This window comes from Daktulosphaira vitifoliae, unplaced genomic scaffold (genome assembly GCF_025091365.1).
Source record: "Daktulosphaira vitifoliae isolate Bord-2020 unplaced genomic scaffold, ASM2509136v1 Scaffold_2, whole genome shotgun sequence".
Classification (NCBI taxonomy): domain Eukaryota; kingdom Metazoa; phylum Arthropoda; class Insecta; order Hemiptera; family Phylloxeridae; genus Daktulosphaira; species Daktulosphaira vitifoliae.
Window position 1 is genome coordinate 10,763,985 of NW_026099573.1, and position 18,059 is coordinate 10,782,043.

General features: G+C 25.7%; 2 protein-coding genes across 12 annotated transcripts in view; both read left to right on the plus strand.

Moving 5' to 3' along the window:
• Positions 1-18,059, plus strand: part of LOC126897506 (uncharacterized) — a 47,848-nt gene that overhangs the window by 25,376 nt on the left and 4,413 nt on the right. For 6 of the 7 annotated variants that reach the window (XM_050671168.1, XM_050671173.1, XM_050671169.1 and 3 more), the window contains 2 exons: positions 2,949-3,206; positions 5,584-5,736. In XM_050671168.1, coding sequence (XP_050527125.1) covers positions 2,949-3,206; positions 5,584-5,624 — 299 coding nt within the window. In that variant the 3' untranslated portion in view covers positions 5,625-5,736. Of the gene's footprint in view, positions 1-2,948; positions 3,207-5,583; positions 5,737-14,255; positions 14,313-17,764; positions 17,940-18,059 lie in introns of those variants that run through there. The other variant, XM_050671174.1, reaches the window with a different exon arrangement.
• LOC126897507 (uncharacterized) overlaps positions 13,389-18,059 on the plus strand; it is a 116,896-nt gene continuing 112,225 nt past the window's right edge. For all 5 annotated transcript variants that reach the window (XM_050671176.1, XM_050671179.1, XM_050671177.1 and 2 more), the window contains exon 1: positions 13,389-13,576. The gene's annotated coding sequence lies outside the window, so the exon portion shown is untranslated. The remainder of the gene's footprint in view (positions 13,577-18,059) is intronic.

The window sequence follows — 18,059 nt, forward strand, 5'->3', positions numbered from 1 at the left end:
ATACGACATTAATTCTCTTAACCAAAGGCGTCATAGAGTCAAACCTTATTATTAGCCACCGTGCTTTTACTATTTACTTGTCGATTCACTTTAAGTTTAATAATTAATAATATGGTGTTTAGCTTAAGGGAACACAGTAGCGTATTAAAACGAATTCTATAAAATATAATATATTCACTGCCCTCTTGTCGTAGTTCGAGGATACTTAATTTAAAAAACCTAGCACAAAGGGTCGCGGTACAGTGGTGACGTAGAATAATTGGATCAAGTATAATAATATCTGACAGTGATTAAAATCACTATACAAAAAAAACGCTTCGATGTAAATCTTAAGATAGTGTTTAATTTTAAAAACTTGGTGGATTATTCCAAAAGCTACATGATCTGCTAGTTCCTTATTAATATCCTGATTAAAATAAAGTATATCAAATGAAAAAGGGACTATTAAAAAATATTATTTCTCATAAAAAAATTGTGTTAATCCATAAACTTTTCAATAAGTTATAGAATTATAAAGTTAAAAATGTAAAAAATAAAATCGAGAATTTTCACACAAAAATAGCATTCGGTAGTCATTTTCACCGTGAAGACAAAATAAAGTCCGAAATTTTTTTCCATGATAAAGTATATTACATTAGCTTTAATTTAAGATATATATAAAAGTATCAGATTTTCCGTAACATTTTCAAAAGTCAAGTTGAAAAAGTTAATTTTTTGTGAAAAAGTTGTCATTTTAAATCCCCAACGTGGGCAGGTAAAGGGTCAGATTTATGAAAAAAATATATCAAATGAAAAGTAACGATATCATGCATCTAAAAAAAATATATATATATTGATATGTTCATTTTTAAAAAAGTTATAGCAGTTAAAAAAAAAAAATTGAAAACATTTAAAAAATTAACAATTTTTAAATTTGTAATTTGTTTGGAAGTTTCCCTCATTTATGGGGAACGAGTTATATTTTTTCAAATTTCGAGATTAATGCCTTCGAATAGATAATATTTGTGAACTTTTGACGTATCATTTAAAGAAATCGGTTCGGTGAGAGCTGAGAAAAAGTGTTAACAAACACAAAAAAAACACATCAATGTAAAATTAATACCTTCTCAGTTTCGCAGCCCAGCTAATAAAATGTCTTACAATAACTGAAATATTTATTATTTATAAGTTTTACATTGCGGCTAACTCAACTTATCGCAGAATAAAATAATTAAATAATATTTATGTAATTAAATATTATGTAATAGTATTTTTCAATTTTATTGTCTCAGATTCATTTTCTTAGTACTATAATACCATCAGCCTTGGTGCATAAATCGTGGTGCTAATTGAAAAAAAGTCAATGGGTTCATAGCTAAATTTTATTTGTATTTTTATTTTTAATAAATTAAGCAAAAGTCATAATGAAATAATCTCATTCGTATTTAACGAATTTAGTTGAGTTAATACAAGGAATTGTAATTTTTCAAAAATATTTAAGGGTTGGGTGGTAAACATTTTTTTGAATAGGTGAATACTTCCATTCGTAATTCTTTTTTATAATAAATAAGTTTCATGTTTTTTGTAATTTTTTTTACGAGTTATTTGATATATATTAAATAGTATATGATCTATTGAAACTAAGTATAGTGCTTTATGTTCACAAGTTGACTTTTTTGCTATGCGGAGTGGTTTGATTATATTAGTTTTTTTTAAATTATGTTTAATGTACTTTTAATTCCTTTTTTAACAACAAAATTAATAATTTTTATTATTAGCTTTGATGCGAAGTCGAAAAACTATTAATTTTATTTTGATGTGTTCTTTTTTTGTGTCTGTTACCACTTTTTCTCAGCTCTCACCGAACGGATTTCTTTCAACGATACGTCAAAAGATCACAAATCATATCTAGTCGAAGACATTACCCTCAAAAATTAAAAAAATTTTCCTTGTTCTCCTCATTTACGGGAAAAAAATTACAAATTTAAAAATCGCTTATTTTCGAAATTTTTTCAATTTTTTTTACTAAAAACTGCCATAACTTTTTTAAAAATGAACATATTAATATATTTTTTTTATAGATGCTTGATGTCTTTACCTATCATTTGGTATATTATTTTCATACATTTAACCCTTTACCTGGCCACAGGGGGGATTTAAAATGACAATATTTTCACAAAACTTTTTCAACATAACTTTTGAAAGTGTTTCGGAAGGTCTGACACTTTTATATATATTTTAAATAAAAGCTAATGTAATGCACTTTATTTTGGAAAAAAANTAATTGATTTTTTATGATATTGCTATCACAGTCACGGATTGTTTATTATCAATTATGACTATCAATAGATATACATTCTGTATTGTCAGTGAGTTNGCTAATGTAATGCACTTTATTTTGGAAAAAAAAAATTTGACCTCTGGACTTTACTTTTTGGTGAAAATGGCTACCGAATGCTATTTTTATGTGAAAATTCTCGATTTTATATTTTACATTTTTTACTTTAAAATGCTATAACTTATTAAAAGTATATGGATCAATACATTTTTTTTATGAGAAATAATATTTTTTAATAATCTGTTTTTCATTCGACATACTTTATCTTATTTAGGGTATTAATAAGGAACTAGCAGATCATGTAGCTTTTGGAATAATCCACCAATTTTTTAAAATTAAACACTATCTAAAGATATTTTTATTATTTATTTTCTTAATTATTTTANGCATAAGGGATGAACTTAAAAAGTATTACATAGTTAATAATTCAAGAATAATGTGTAACTAAAGATAATAATAAAAAAAAAATTTTTAATTATTATTATTCTGTAAGTAATTGAGTGGGTTATGATAAAAAAATCATACAGTATACAGGTAAAGAGTTTAAAGTCTATACCGACGTAATAGTAATGTTATGTTTGTTTATATTTATTTATGTACGTGTAATTCAATAATTTTTTAATAATTATAGACAGTGAAACTCAACTAAACAGATTTTTGAACCTATTCAACTTAAATAGTCGTCAAAAACAAAAAGAAGAAATATTGTCGTCAACACGTAGTTATGGAGATAGGGATTTATTTAATTTAATATCAAAGGGAAAGAGTTACTTCACTATTAATGACATAAATCGTGTGGGGGATATGATAAAATGTTCACAATATAAATCTGATAGCCTACAACCCTTAAAAAAATATACCCACGAAAATGGCAAAGTCACATATGAAGGTAATTTAAGAGTATTATACTTAAAACAAAAGGTACTCTTTTATTAGTAAATATAATCCATAAGGTTTTAAATTGTATTGCTTTTATTATGAATTTTTACAAACCGAGTGTGTGTGAATAGCTTTATTGTACTGTATAAACTTTCATGAGCCTACTGAGTTATTTAAAAAAAAAAAATGGTAAAAAATTTGCTTCTATGCATACCTGTCAATATATTGATTTATCCTTCCGTGTTTTTTTTTTTGTGACATATTTGAGATTACATTCGCTCCTACTGTATGTTTTTTATAAATTTTATGATTTTTAAATTAATTCTCTACAGCACTTTAATTAATATACGTATTTTCAAAAAAGTATAATTAAACAAGGATACTTGTCTTAAATATTAGCACTGAAAATCTTATTTTTATTGCATTGAATGATGTACATGATCCGTTACTAAGAAAAAATCTTAAAATCTGCAATTTTACAAAACATTTTATTTGTCCTAATTTCCAATAACTCTTAGAGATCAAGATTTCAAATAATATATGTTTTTCATCAAAAAATGCATTATATCATATTAAATTTTATGGAGGTTTAAAGAAAAAAAAGTTTTTGGAATATTGTAAAAAATTGAAAAAAAAAATACTTTTACAATTTTTAAACATCCATTAAATCTATGTCATTATTATTAATTAAAAAAAAAGTATGGAGTCAAAAAACATAAATCTGTCGTATTATCAATAAAAATGTCATAATAATCTATCCAATTCTCCAACAATTATTTCAATATAAACTGAATACTAAAAATAATATTGTTTCTTTTATAACAACAGTAATTTTGTGTGTCATTTTTCTTTATTACTGAAAGTGTGAGGAATATTTCAAAATTAATATGTGACAGCTTCAAATAGACACATTTTATGATATACATATTTTTGAGTAAATTGGTCAAATAGGAGTGAGAATATTCGTGTATATGGATGAAAAAGAAAATTGCAAAATAAATCAACAGATTTTTAGAATGATAAAATTATCCGAAATCTCGTTTCTAAGAGTTAATAAAGCCAAAATTTATACGATATTTATAAAATTAGATTATTTTAAAGTTCTTTGAGTAACAACGGAACATATGTATCATTCAAAGCGAAATCAAATTTATAATTTGTTTTATGGACCTTAGAATAATAGCTTGTCATTAATGAGTAATTGGATTCTAAAAACGATAATCATTTAATTTTTGGTAGATATGACAAACCGCTCTAACTATTTAAATAATGCTGGTATTAAAATAAAATTTACAGTGTTAATTTTTAAAACAATTACTATTGTTTCAACATACATTTTATGAAAATTCAATTATTCACCTAGGTACCTTGGGGTCTTAAATAAAACCATTAAATTTTGGAAAAAAAGCCAACTTTAAGATATTTGGCATAATATTGAAATCATTCTAAATTACTTCAAATGGAAACACTTTTGTTAAGTAATATAAGGTGTTCGGTTTATCATAATCCACTAATCCAGTCGTAAAATAAATTCAATTTGGAAAACAAATTTTCAAAACAAATAAAATTGAAAATTATCTAATTAAAAAAATGACTCATTGATAATAACTTTAAGACCAGTATTTTAGATGTTATTCTCGTTTTTTACTTAGTGGGACGAAGATTAAAGGCAGATAATTACTAATAATATAAGTAACAGCACCAATTTCTCACCATCAGTCTATACATTAAAATTTTAATAACTTTTTAATTACTGATATAGAATTGCTATCGACCAGTCATTTTCTTAATTAAATTATTACCTATTTTATAAACTAGTTAAATATGTATGTTGCCATTTAAAAAAATTAATTTGAGATTACATGGGTTAAAAGTAATTATTAGCTGATATATCAAGAATTATATATCGTAAATTGGTTTTCCCATATTTTAAATATTTCGGATGTAATTGAGTAGTTTATGATAACCCTAACACTCTGTATATGATTAATAAAAGAAAAACATTCCTGTATCTTATCTTTAAAATTCTTGAACTTGAATATTTTGCTGTTTTCATAACATTTTAAATATGTCCTAATTACACATCAAGACTTTTAACACAGTAGTATTTATTTCTTTCAGTAATAATGATTACTATAAATAAAGATCAATGAATGATATTTTTATTCCATTATGCTTCATCAAGACTGTAATTAACATGATCAAAAATAATATGTACTGTCTTATAATTTTTTTAAATAATTGTCGTAATTCCGATAACTATTAATGTAATAATATATTTAGTGAAAATATTAATAATTAATGAATAGGTAAAAAAAAACCAAAATGTCTCACCTGACTTTGTTGGATTCCTACTTCACTAAAATTGTTTTACTTATATTTTGCAGATTTTTTAAAAATGTGGAATGGTGATAATCTCAAAAATTGAAAATTATTTGATGTAGCGAATTATAATTTAAATAAATACTTTTATTTTGTATTGCTAACAATGATTTATATTTTGTTATATACTTTTTAATATACTTTCCATTAAAATTTCATTTTTAAATTACACGTTCCTCATATTTTTTACAGATATATTTTTGAAAATTAGTTTAGTTCTGTTTAATATAAATATATCAAATAAATGTTTCTTTATATTATGTTTTTTGTCAGTTTAACCAACTGATCGTCACCTATTGAAACTATTTTACTCAATAATATGCCAAAAAATCTAGTGGCTATCAGCATAATAATTTAAAAATTACTTTCAATACCAGTTAAAAATAAATTAATGTGTTCCAAAAATTCAATAGTTTTAAAAAAGTCAATATTGATATTTTTATAATTCTCTAAAAATCCAGTATCTAGGTGATTTATTTTAAAGTAAATGTATTTATGCAGTTTTGAACGTTTCCAGGTGAAAAGTGTTTAGGAGGTAATGTCATAGGTAAAGGGGATTCTAAGGATTTTTCAATATCTTTTAGAGATGGGGGATTAGGAGATCGTGATGAGGTTAGAAAACTTTGGATAAATGTTCACGAAAAATTTCTGTTTTTTCGTGGTTATAAATGGCCTAAGTTCCATCCACTTTATTAATAGGGGAATTGCTGAGTGGAAACGTAGCATACTTCTTGTTGTTCTTCATAATGAACCATTTTTAGTTGACAGAGAAGCAGTATGTCTAATAAAGGAGTTTGAACGTAGCTCTTTTAATAAGCATTTGACACGCGTTGGCAGATTATTATAGTATTGTTTATCGGATAGAAGCCGCGGCCGCTGCCAAATTCCTCTTGCACGATGTTTTTGTGTAATTAGGTTCCTAGCAAAAGCAGATAAGGGGGGCGAGTAGATCGGAGTTAACTGCGATTATGAAATACATGATTCCCAAGCGGCAGATTGAATAATTGTTAACCACGTTGTCTATTTCATCGGGTGATTTTAGACTTACATTGAGATTAATGTTATTATTTAAAATATTTTGAAACTTAGGCCAGTTCATATTTCCATTTGTAAGAGAGGGGTTTTTTGAAAAAAGGGGTACTGAGGTTTCAAGTTTTAGTAAAACTGGAGAGTGGTCTGAACATGGATCTAGTAGATTTTCTATTATGTGAAAATATAGTTGGTTTTTGTAAAAAATAATTCCTTTATATTGAGACGTTTACTATGTTGGCATTTGTGGTGGGATTATTGATAAATTATTATTATTTATGACATGGAGTAAAGAGTTTCCTCTTTGGTTGTTAGAATGACAACCCCATTGTAAATTTTTAGCATTTAAATCACCACCCACGATGAAACTGTGGCCTAGAGTAGAAAAATAACTATTGAAATTTGACGAAGAGACCGAGTGCTTAGGAGAACAGTATACAGCTGTAATTGTAGTGGGCACATAATTTAGTGTTATTTTTATGGCAGCAGACTGTAAAAAATGTTCATTAAATTGGCTATATTGATAAAATTGTATAGTGCTTTTAATTATAATAGCTGCACCACCGTAAGTGGAGTTATCCGGGTGGTTTGTATTAATTGTTTTGTAACCAGGAATTTTGTTCGACTAGTGAGATGGGTTTCAGAGATTAAGACAATATCGATTTTTTAGTCAAGAAGTAGATTTAAAAGTTCATTTTAGCTTCGATGCGAAGCTAATATTTTACTATGATTATACTATTTTGATTTTGATTTTACTATGTTTTTTTTTTTTTGTTGCCACTCTCCACCAAACAGATTCATTAAAATTATAACATTTCTAAAGGTTGAAATGACCTACATACCTAAACACGTTTGGAATTCACGGCCACTGTGCTACAATACGAATGTTCCAAAGAAGTAGCCATTTTTAACCCCTTTTGTGGGTAAGTAAAAAATCAGAAAAGAAAGTATATTCTATTGGTCCAACCGTTCTTTGATAAGAGGCTACGAGATGATCCTACGATTAACAGATTAACTTTTGATACCGTAAAATAAACATGAAATTTTTATAAAATTTATAATATTGTATAAATTTAACTAAAAACATTAAACTATGATTTTTCTTAAAATCTAATCAAAAAATTTCTGTCGTAATATATATTTTTAGATTTTTGGTAAATTTACAAAAAATGTAACTTTTAGCTTCAATGCGAAGCTGAGAAGGTATTAGTTTTACTAAAATGTGTTTTTTTTTGTGTGTCTGTTACCACTTATTCTCAGCTCTCACCAAACGGAAATTCTTTCAACGATACATCAAAAGATCACAAATCGTATCTAGTCGAAGACATTACCCTCAAAAATTAAATAAATTACACTCGTTCTCCGTAACTGGGGAAAACCTCCAAAAAAATTACAAATTTAAAAATCGCTAATTTTTCAATTTTTTTACTTAAAACTGCCATAACTTTTCTAAAAATGAACAAATCAATATAAATTTTTTTTTTATAGATGCTTGATGTCTTTACCTATTATTTGGTATATATTTTTTATAAATTTAACACTTTACCAGGCCACAGAGGGGGATTTAATGTGACAACTTTTTCACGAAAAATTAACTTTTACAACTTAACTTTTGAAAGTGTTCCGGAAATACTGACACTTTTATATATATCTTAAATTGAAGCTACTATAATATACTTTATTATGGAAAAAAAAAATTTCGGACTTTATTTTGTATTCATGGTGAAAATGGCTACCGTATGCTATTTTTGTGTTAAAATTTTCGATTTTATATTTTACATTTTTAACTTTAAAATGTTATAACTTTTTGAAAAATGTATGGATCAATACAATATGAAACAAATGTTGATGATTTAGACAAGTGGTATTCTTAACCACTGTCGGGCTATCCAGGACCTAGTCCGGCAAGTGGCATACGAGATGGGCACTGACGTGTGCATCATCTTAGACTCGCACGCCGGATCGGTTCGGGACTCTGCCGGCTGGTTCTTGGACCGGTCCGGCAGAGCGGCGTGATGGAAATAGGTTCGTCTTGCCCCTTGGTATTGAAGGGTATGGTCCCATCAGGTCGATACTGATTACTTCCCACGGCTGTCCAATGTTAAATCGCAGTTACCAATATTTCTTCAAAATTAAATTTTTTACATAGTTCCATGTATAATAACCTGCTGAATTTTTTTTTAATTATTCTATAATATAAACACAATTATTATAATTAGAATATTAATAATTTTTGCGTATACCAAGGGTGTATCTAAGTGAGATATGGGCCCCCCTTTAAACCGGCGCTATCAATATTTTTTTAGGCAACTTCTAATAAATAAGGACCTAATGTCCTTTTTTATCATCATTACTTTAATTTTTAGCAAAAAAAATTCTATAACATGATTAACAAAGTAAAAAATATTAAATACCCTCCTAAAATAATTTTTAAATAGGCCTAAAGGGAATACCTCGTTAACAAACGTCAACCTTATACCCAATACATTTTACTATATTCCCCTTTAGAATTTTCCTGATTTTAATAATAACATTTTTAATATATTTTTGTTACACTGATTCTGATGTAATATTTTTTCTGCAAAACACTTATTGTGCCCGGCGTAGCCGGGTACCCCTACCGGAATCAGTGACCTACTTATGATGACGGCTCGTAGGGCTCTGTATCTGTGGCGGAGCTCAAGTTATAATTAATTTCTGCCGCTAGAAGATAAATACTTTTTTTTTTTTATCAACCCGAAGGTTGATTTAAAACTTTAAATTTCTTTTCTAACCTATTACTTATTAAAAATGCTTATCAAGTATTATTTATGTTTAAATAAATTATAGAATATTAGTAAATAATAATTTTTAATATTATTGATTTAGTCATTTTAATTTAAGCATTTTTTGTAATAAATTATTTACTTTATATTATGTTATATACTATATAATATATAGTATATATTATATATACTATATTAAAATATAGCGTGATTTTTTTTTCATAACCCACTCAATTACTTACAGAAAAAATATATTTAAACATTTTTTTTTTTTTTTTATTATCTTTAGCTACACATTATTCTTGAATTTTTAACTATGTAATACTTTTTAAGTTCATCCCTTATGCCTTAGAGGGGGGTCAACTTTGATTTTTTAAATGGTAACACATATTTTTAATTTAATAAAATGTTTGAGTTTTTAATTTAATAGTAAATGGCATTTGAATTTTTAATATAACTTTATTCGTTTATTAGATATAAACATTTAAAGTTTAAAATTTTTGAGTTAATATACATGTATAATACACAAGAGATTACAAATACAGGTAGCTAAATGGTTTTTATGACATCGCTGTCACAGTCACGGATTGTTTATTATCAATTATGACTATCAATAAATATTTTTTTTATATAGTCAGTTAGTGTACTTATGAACTCACAACAACGTGGTCAGGTAAAGGGTCATTTTTATAAAAAGAATATATCAAATAATAGGTAAAGACATTATGAATCAATAAAAAAATTGTATGGATCTGGTTATTTTTAAAAAAAGTATGGCAGTATTAAGTAAAAAAAAATAAAAAAATGTAGAAAATTAGTGATTTTTAAATTTGTAATTTTTTTGGGATTCCACTCATTTACGGGGAACGAGGGAATTTTTTTCAATTTTTGTGGTTATATCTTCGATTAGATCCGGTTTGTGATCTTTTGACGTATCGTTAAAAGAAATCGGTACGGCGAGAGCTGAGAAAAAGTGGCAACAGACACAAAAAAAGAACACATCAAAATAAAATTAATAGTTTTTCGGCTTCGCATCGAAGCTAAAATTCATTTTATAATGCTATTTCTACTTAAAAAATGTATGGATGATCATAATTTTTTTTGAGAAGTACTATTTATATTCTTCTTTTATGCGACATACTTATTTTTAAATCGGTCCATTTCCTTTTACATACTATTACTCTTTAAATACTATCTACATATTTGTATCGAAGCGTTTTTTAGAATAGTGATTTTAATTACTGTCAGATATCGTCTATACTAACTACCCTATAACAAATTAACAACCTTTTCACTTGGTATATCTGAGTTAGGGAGTCTATTTGCTGTTAAACATGTATGTTAAGACCTACCGATCTAAACTAACCAAAATCATGATCGGTTAAGAGCAGTGTTACGTGTGTAATGTACTAAAATAGAAGTTTCGAAAATATTTAAGAATCTTCAAGGATAATTTTTCTTAACCACACAAATTATTATGTTATAATACCTACACCAATCATTATACAGTAGTCTATAAATTATTGTCCATTAGTCATCAAATCAAATATATATTATTCATGTCAATCTTTTATACTATTTCGAGAAAGATGTGTAAAAATAATTGATACAAATCTAATGTGATAACTATAACAAATTCATTAGTTATGACAAATCATCTATTTTAATAAAATAATATGTAATAACTAACACAATTGAGTAATAAACAGATAATAGTAAAGGTCGTGACACATCTTGCACATATAGATGAGATAAAGTTAATATAAAAGGGCATAAAAACTGTCAATTCGATCCACTACTCCTTCACTCTATGAACTTTCAACAAGTGTAAAAAGTGGCTCGAGAAATTTATAATTTCACAAAGAAAATCGAAGCACATTGATTTTCAATCTTACTTCCAACATCACTAATGTAAATTCACATTGCACAGAAGATTTATAAGGTTTAAAGTTAAGTATAATCAGTATACCGAAGATAAATTCTGGTAGAGATAACCAGAACTTGGTAGTCTTAACAAAAAATTCTGTTGACTCAATGACAGCAGTAATTTTTGTTATCGAAACAAAACGAATTTTGCTTTATGCATTTTGTTACGGGAACAAAAAATATATAAAATTACCAAACAATTATTTAATATTTATTTATTGAAAACTAAATTTAGCTGGGCGCTTAATATACGAAAAATATGACACAAAGCACTCACGTTTTTTTTCACAATAATACTAGTATTTTTCGTTCATTATTGTTTTAAGCTTATTTTAAAATTATTTTAACTTTTTTGTTCTGTGTGCTTTAAAAGCGTGTTTTTTTAGTTTTTCAATTTATACTTATTTTTTACTTTTTAGTTTTTAATGACATCGCTGTCACAGTGAATGGAGTGTTTATTGTCAATTATGACTATCATTAGATATAATTTCTGTATTGTCAGTCAGTGTATTAATAAACTCACAACAATGTGTCCTACTACTATTGTTAATAAAGACTGCGATATCGTCATAAAAAACCTAGCTACCTGTATTTGTAATCCCTTATGTATTAAACATGTATATTAACTCAAACAATTTGAACCTTTAAATGTTTATATCTCGTAATAAACAATAAAAATTTGTTTATATATGTAATATTGATGACTCTCGTGCATTTACGGGTACCAAAACCAAAAATAAAATTATTCAGGAATAGTGTTGGTGACGGTTGGTGAGTGGGGTGAGGTGAATGAGTTACGCAGTTTAGTCTCAAGTCCATAGGTGATGGGTTATGCGAGAATAATAACATGTGGCGCGTGGAGAGTTACAAACTAACATACATACAGGTGAAACTAATATAAACGTGTTAAAAATATAAATTTCCCCGGCGACTATCCCATCATGAAAAATAGGCCGCCAAATTAAAAAATTTTTTTAATAAGTATACTTAATTTAAAGTGTATAAGTTTAAAATTAAATAATTCCACAAATAGTAGAAATATATAAAATTGGTTTTTATACTAAATGACGCAGAAAAATCACAAAATAAACACGTCATTTTATCATCATAAACCAAATAATATTTTACCAAGCCAATTTATTATTTTTAGTAATTTGTTATTACTAATTAGTAAAATACGAGTATTTAAATATAAAAATTAATTATTTTAAAGTAATTAGTGATTTTTTTTAATATGTTAAACACATTATATGTTAATATGTTATCCCTGAAAAGTTTCGATTAGGAATGTTACGTTTCACCTATTTTTTGTTCTATTAAAAGTAATTTTTATAAAAGTTTAAAATTTNTTTTTTTAATATGTTAAACACATTATATGTTAATATGTTATCCCTGAAAAGTTTCGATTAGGAATGTTATGTTTCACATATTTTTTGTTCTATTAAAAGTAATTTTTATAAAAGTTTAAAATTTAAAAAAGCTAAATTAAACATTTTTTGTAGCGAAACATACATGTTTGATATTGATATCATTAAATTGAAATTATTATGAAAATTTAAAAGTCGTATTGTTTAGTTTGATATGTGGCCAGGAATTTACTATTAATTTACTATTTACAATAGTTTCATGAGACTAGCTCAAAATTTCCTTAAAATCATTATTGTTTTGTATTAATGTCTAATTAAATAATTTCAATAAAAATTATAGTAATCATTTCTATGTAACTAGTGGTTAAATACATGCTATAATTGAAATATTCAAAAAATTATATTCCTTGTAGTTATATTCTATATTCTGTAACATACTAATATGTAGAAATATTCAATGCCCAGTTTTACACATAATTTCGTTCGAAGTATTTTGTTTAATAATAACTTATGAATTCACTTTAACAAACACTTCCATATTTTAAGCAATATTTTTGCTAGAAATAGTAACATTTGTGTCAAATTTTTTTTGTAAATTTTTGTCAGTAATTCAAACATGAAGTAAAAATAAATTTATAATTAACAAGTTTTAAATTATTTTTAAAATATTAACAAAAAAATGTTTTTTCTATATAATCGATATTATTCTGAATAATATTTTATTTACACACATTATATTTCTACTTTGATAGTATAATTTAATATTTTAAAACTTCTACAAAATAAAATTTAAAAAATGCGTTATCATAATACATTATTATTAATATGTATATTTGTATGTATTATGTCAGCATTGGCCGGAAAAAAAAAAACGTGGCAAAGATGTCGCATCTTCATCAAAATCTGCTGAGGTAAAATGATTAATGATACTAATTTTTAATTTATAAGCTATAACTTAAAATGTAATTCATATTAAATCGCATAAAAGAGGTTCACTACTTTTACTTACTGAAAATTTACAAAATATATAATTATAAAACCGTCTTGGGATAATAGACAGAAGTAAGAACTTCTGCTATAAATATTAAGCGTTTTTTATGATAGTGATTTTAATCACTGTCAGATATCATCTGTACTGGACCCAACTATTTTATTTTGAGAATAATCGATAAAAAAATTAAATGTATAGTTTATTTATTTTATTGATTTATGTTTGTTGATAGACCGAAGTATTTTGTTTAAGAATAATTTATTAACTCACTCTACCAAACAGTTTTACATTTTAAGCAATATTTTTGCGAAAAATTGTAACATTTTTTCAAATATTTTCTGTAAATTTTTGTCAGTAATTCAAATATGAAGTAAATATAAATTTATAATTAACAAGTTTTAAATTATTTTTAAAATATTAACAATAAAATGTTTTTCCTATATAATCGATATCATTATAAATAATATTTTATTTACCCACATTATATTTCTACTTTGATAGTATAATTTAATATTTTAAAACTTTTAAAAATAAAATTTGAAAAATGCGTTATCATAATATATTATTATTAATGTGTATATTTATATGTATTATGTCAGCATTGGCCGGAAAAAAAACATGGCAAAAATGTCTCATCTTCGTCAAAATCTGTCGAGGTAAAATGATTAATGATTCAAATTTTTATTTTGTAAACTATAACTTAAAATGTAATTCATTTTAAATCGCATAAAAGAGGTTCACTACTTTTCATAACAATACAAAAATTATTTCCCCAAAATGTATGTAAGTTATTAAAAATTATATTATTCATTCTTAATGAATAATTTCATTGATTATTTATAATCATACATAATAAGCGCAGTCATAACAAGTAGTTAGATCTACTAGTTACTATCGAACAATTACAAAATATACAATTATAAAACCGTCTTGGGACAATAGAGAGAAGTAAGAACTTCTTTTATAAATATTGATTATTGGTTTAAATTAAACTATAAAATGAAAGATATTACATATCAGTGTAGGATAAATAAGTATAATTCATTTTTTATAGAATCAGTTTTTTATTTATTTTTCATTTTTACATGTTACACTTCATCACGTTTTTACTTGTATACATATAGAACATATGTATATACTTGATTATAATTGTCAGTGTCACTAAATCGTTTCACCCGTTTACTCCTAAGAAATCTCTCTCAAAGAAATTTTCACTTTAAAAATAAGTGGATACTGTTTTATCACGTACAAAATCGTACAATAAAAATATATATACATAACGAAATGTTAATTCTATCAATAGTTATAAAAATTATTAGTTAGATATGTTACTTGCTGTATACGAACAAGTGATAGTAAATTATTATTTTTACTGAAATTCAAATTAACAATATTAAAACTTTAATTAATACACAATTAAAAAAATACAAATTTATAAACAATATTAATTACTATAAAACCTAACCAGCACAAAAAATTTGTTCAAATGTAATAAAATCCTTTAACAACTCCCCTCCTAAAAATATATCTGATTCAACATTAAATTACGATGAAAATAATTATATCGACAACGTCACATTGTTGAATAATATTTACAGTAAATAACGTAGCTTGTTACGTCTTTTAATTATAAAAAAAGCATGACAAATAGTCATTGATCAATAACAGCCATAAAATTGCTCAACTGTTAAAATATTTGATTATTATTTCTATTTTTCAGGTTAATTTTAGTAATGATGAAAATTTGATAGAATCTAATAATATTTAAATTGATCTAAACCTATTAAATTTTCAACTTGATTTTCCTAACGATATACCTCTCAACTAATTTCGTAGGACTGATTAATGATAGTCCTAAAATTAATCAACTTAAGGGATTTTCGATATAATTTTAAGAGTAATATTAAAAGTGACGAAACCGTCGCGATTTCATCGCCTACAAAAATAATATAATATAATTTTAAACTAAAAGACTTATGACAGTGTTGTACAGTCAATGAGATGAAGTAGTAATAGTGGGTGTTGGGTACGCATTACTAGAGGGCGTTTTGCTACATCTTATTTTTATGACTGATAACGTCTCTCGCACTACCTCCACCGGTTGTGAGGGATTCGTCATTACGTTGAATGCTAGTGTACGTGATTCTTATGTCTCGCCGAACTATTATCGGTTCCCATTGGTGATTTTTGCGTTCCCGCCACCATTGATAGCCCTTGCTACGTGGTTCTATGATGCACCTAGCTCATAGTCGTTTTAATGGATTAATCATACTGGTGATTCGTCGTGGGTATAGAATTGCTATACCAATCTATGCCATTGTGCTGCGCCATTGGTGTACATAACAAGTATCTCCGTTTGTATCGACTGCCCTTGTAGTCTTCAACATTTTAATGTAAAGTATTCCAACTGTTCATTTCTCACCGTCACCAGTCATCTTTCATCTATTGTACGTTACACAGTTAAGTTTTTATTTGTTTGTAATTATTATATTATATTTTATCTATTTTGTTCAGAGATGCCTTGTTGGCCATTTTAGTATTAAGTGACCCCCCCATTCAACAAGTTTATGATAGTGTATACATATATTGTTACTTTTTATATATAACTCCTTGTCTTATTATTTTATTTAGTGTAAGTACCTCAGTCTTATATACAGTTCACTGCCTATTTCTTTCTCCGGCATAATTAAATAACCCAACTGGACGTTAACACTAACCCGCACATTATAACCGGGCGTTCCGTTGAAACGGTGGGTTTGTTTACTTTATCAATGATCAACAAAGTAATTATACATTCGCATATTATTTTATGTGATAACAAAAAATTTACATTTCGTAGAATAATATTGAAATTTTTCGTTAATTAATTTTACCGAAAGAGAATAATACTCCAGAAACACAATCTACATATATAAAGGTATTGATATACAAAATGATTGATGTATCATTAACTAATAAATATCTCCTAATTATGAAATTTAATTAGTTCTTTAAATTCAATAAGGCTTAGAATTTTCTTAACTGCAACTTAAACTATTCCTTTTCATTAATAATAAGCTCATTCCTATTGCAATTACTTGATAAGTTTTTGGTCTTAAATTACAAATCGACTCTCCCGTTTTTGCTATAAAATAATTGAGACAGTTTCAATTTTAAAATAACTATTAAAAGTATAACAATGTTACTGTACTCTTTTCGTATCAGAGTCAAGTACAATCAGTTATTCATTAAACTACTATATAAATTATAAAAAAAATTACTGTACAACTTACATTCTTTACTTTTTTTTAACAATTAAAAACCTTCAAAAGACAGGTGTAACTTACAAATTTTTCAAAAATTGTTTTTACATAATTTGATTAATCTTATTTAATATATAAGCGATACACAAAGTATTTTATAATACTTTAAACTTCATGTTTACAGTTTTTAATTAATTAATTCTAAGATTTGAACTCATAGTTTAAAATTTCTAAAAAAGTAGTAAAATTATATCAAAACAAAAAATATTTTTTTAAAGCAGAAACTTATTTAAAAGAACATACAATTATCATAAAAATTTTCGAATTCTTTACAAATCCTTAGCAATATAAAATTTTCATTCCGCTTATGAATAGTTTAGAGTTAAAATAATTTAGTAATTAATTGAAAGTTTATTTTTATGTCTTAGGTAAATTATTTTGTTTAGTTTCATCAAAGTATAATCGTGTATTGGTTTTAAAAATATGAAACACTTCGTATTATATTAATTACAGATAAGATTATCACGTAATTGTAATAACTTTCTTATATGTGTTGAACTATTTACAGTTTTATGTTTCTAACATAAAATAATAAGTTAAAAGTTATGTTTGAGTTATGAATAATTACTTTTCAATTAATATTATAAAGTCTTTATGTTAATCAGGAATAATCCACCAATTTTTTAAAATTAAACACTATCTAAAGATTTGCATCGTAGCGTTTTTTTTGATAGTGATTTTAATCACTGTCAGATATCATTATACTTGACCCAACTATGCCACGTCACCATTGTACCGAGACAACCTGTGCTGGTTTTTTTTACTATTTTATCTAAGTTTTAAATTGACAATGTTGTATTTTTTAGAAAGATGTGACAGATGAACAAATTAGTTTGCTTACAATTATTTATAAATCAGTGACTTCTAACGATACGAATAAATTAACTATTACAGATTTGAAGTACATTTTTAATAAACTTGATCTGGTAAAAAAGGATGAGGAATATGATGTTATGATGAAATTACTTGATTCTGATAACGGTAATTATATGATTAAAGGTATTAGAATAGATATCTATACGAAACAGTAGCTGTCCTAAATTATTTTTTTGAGAGGAGTGATAACAAATCACATCAATTTGTTGGTATTTTTATAAGTTT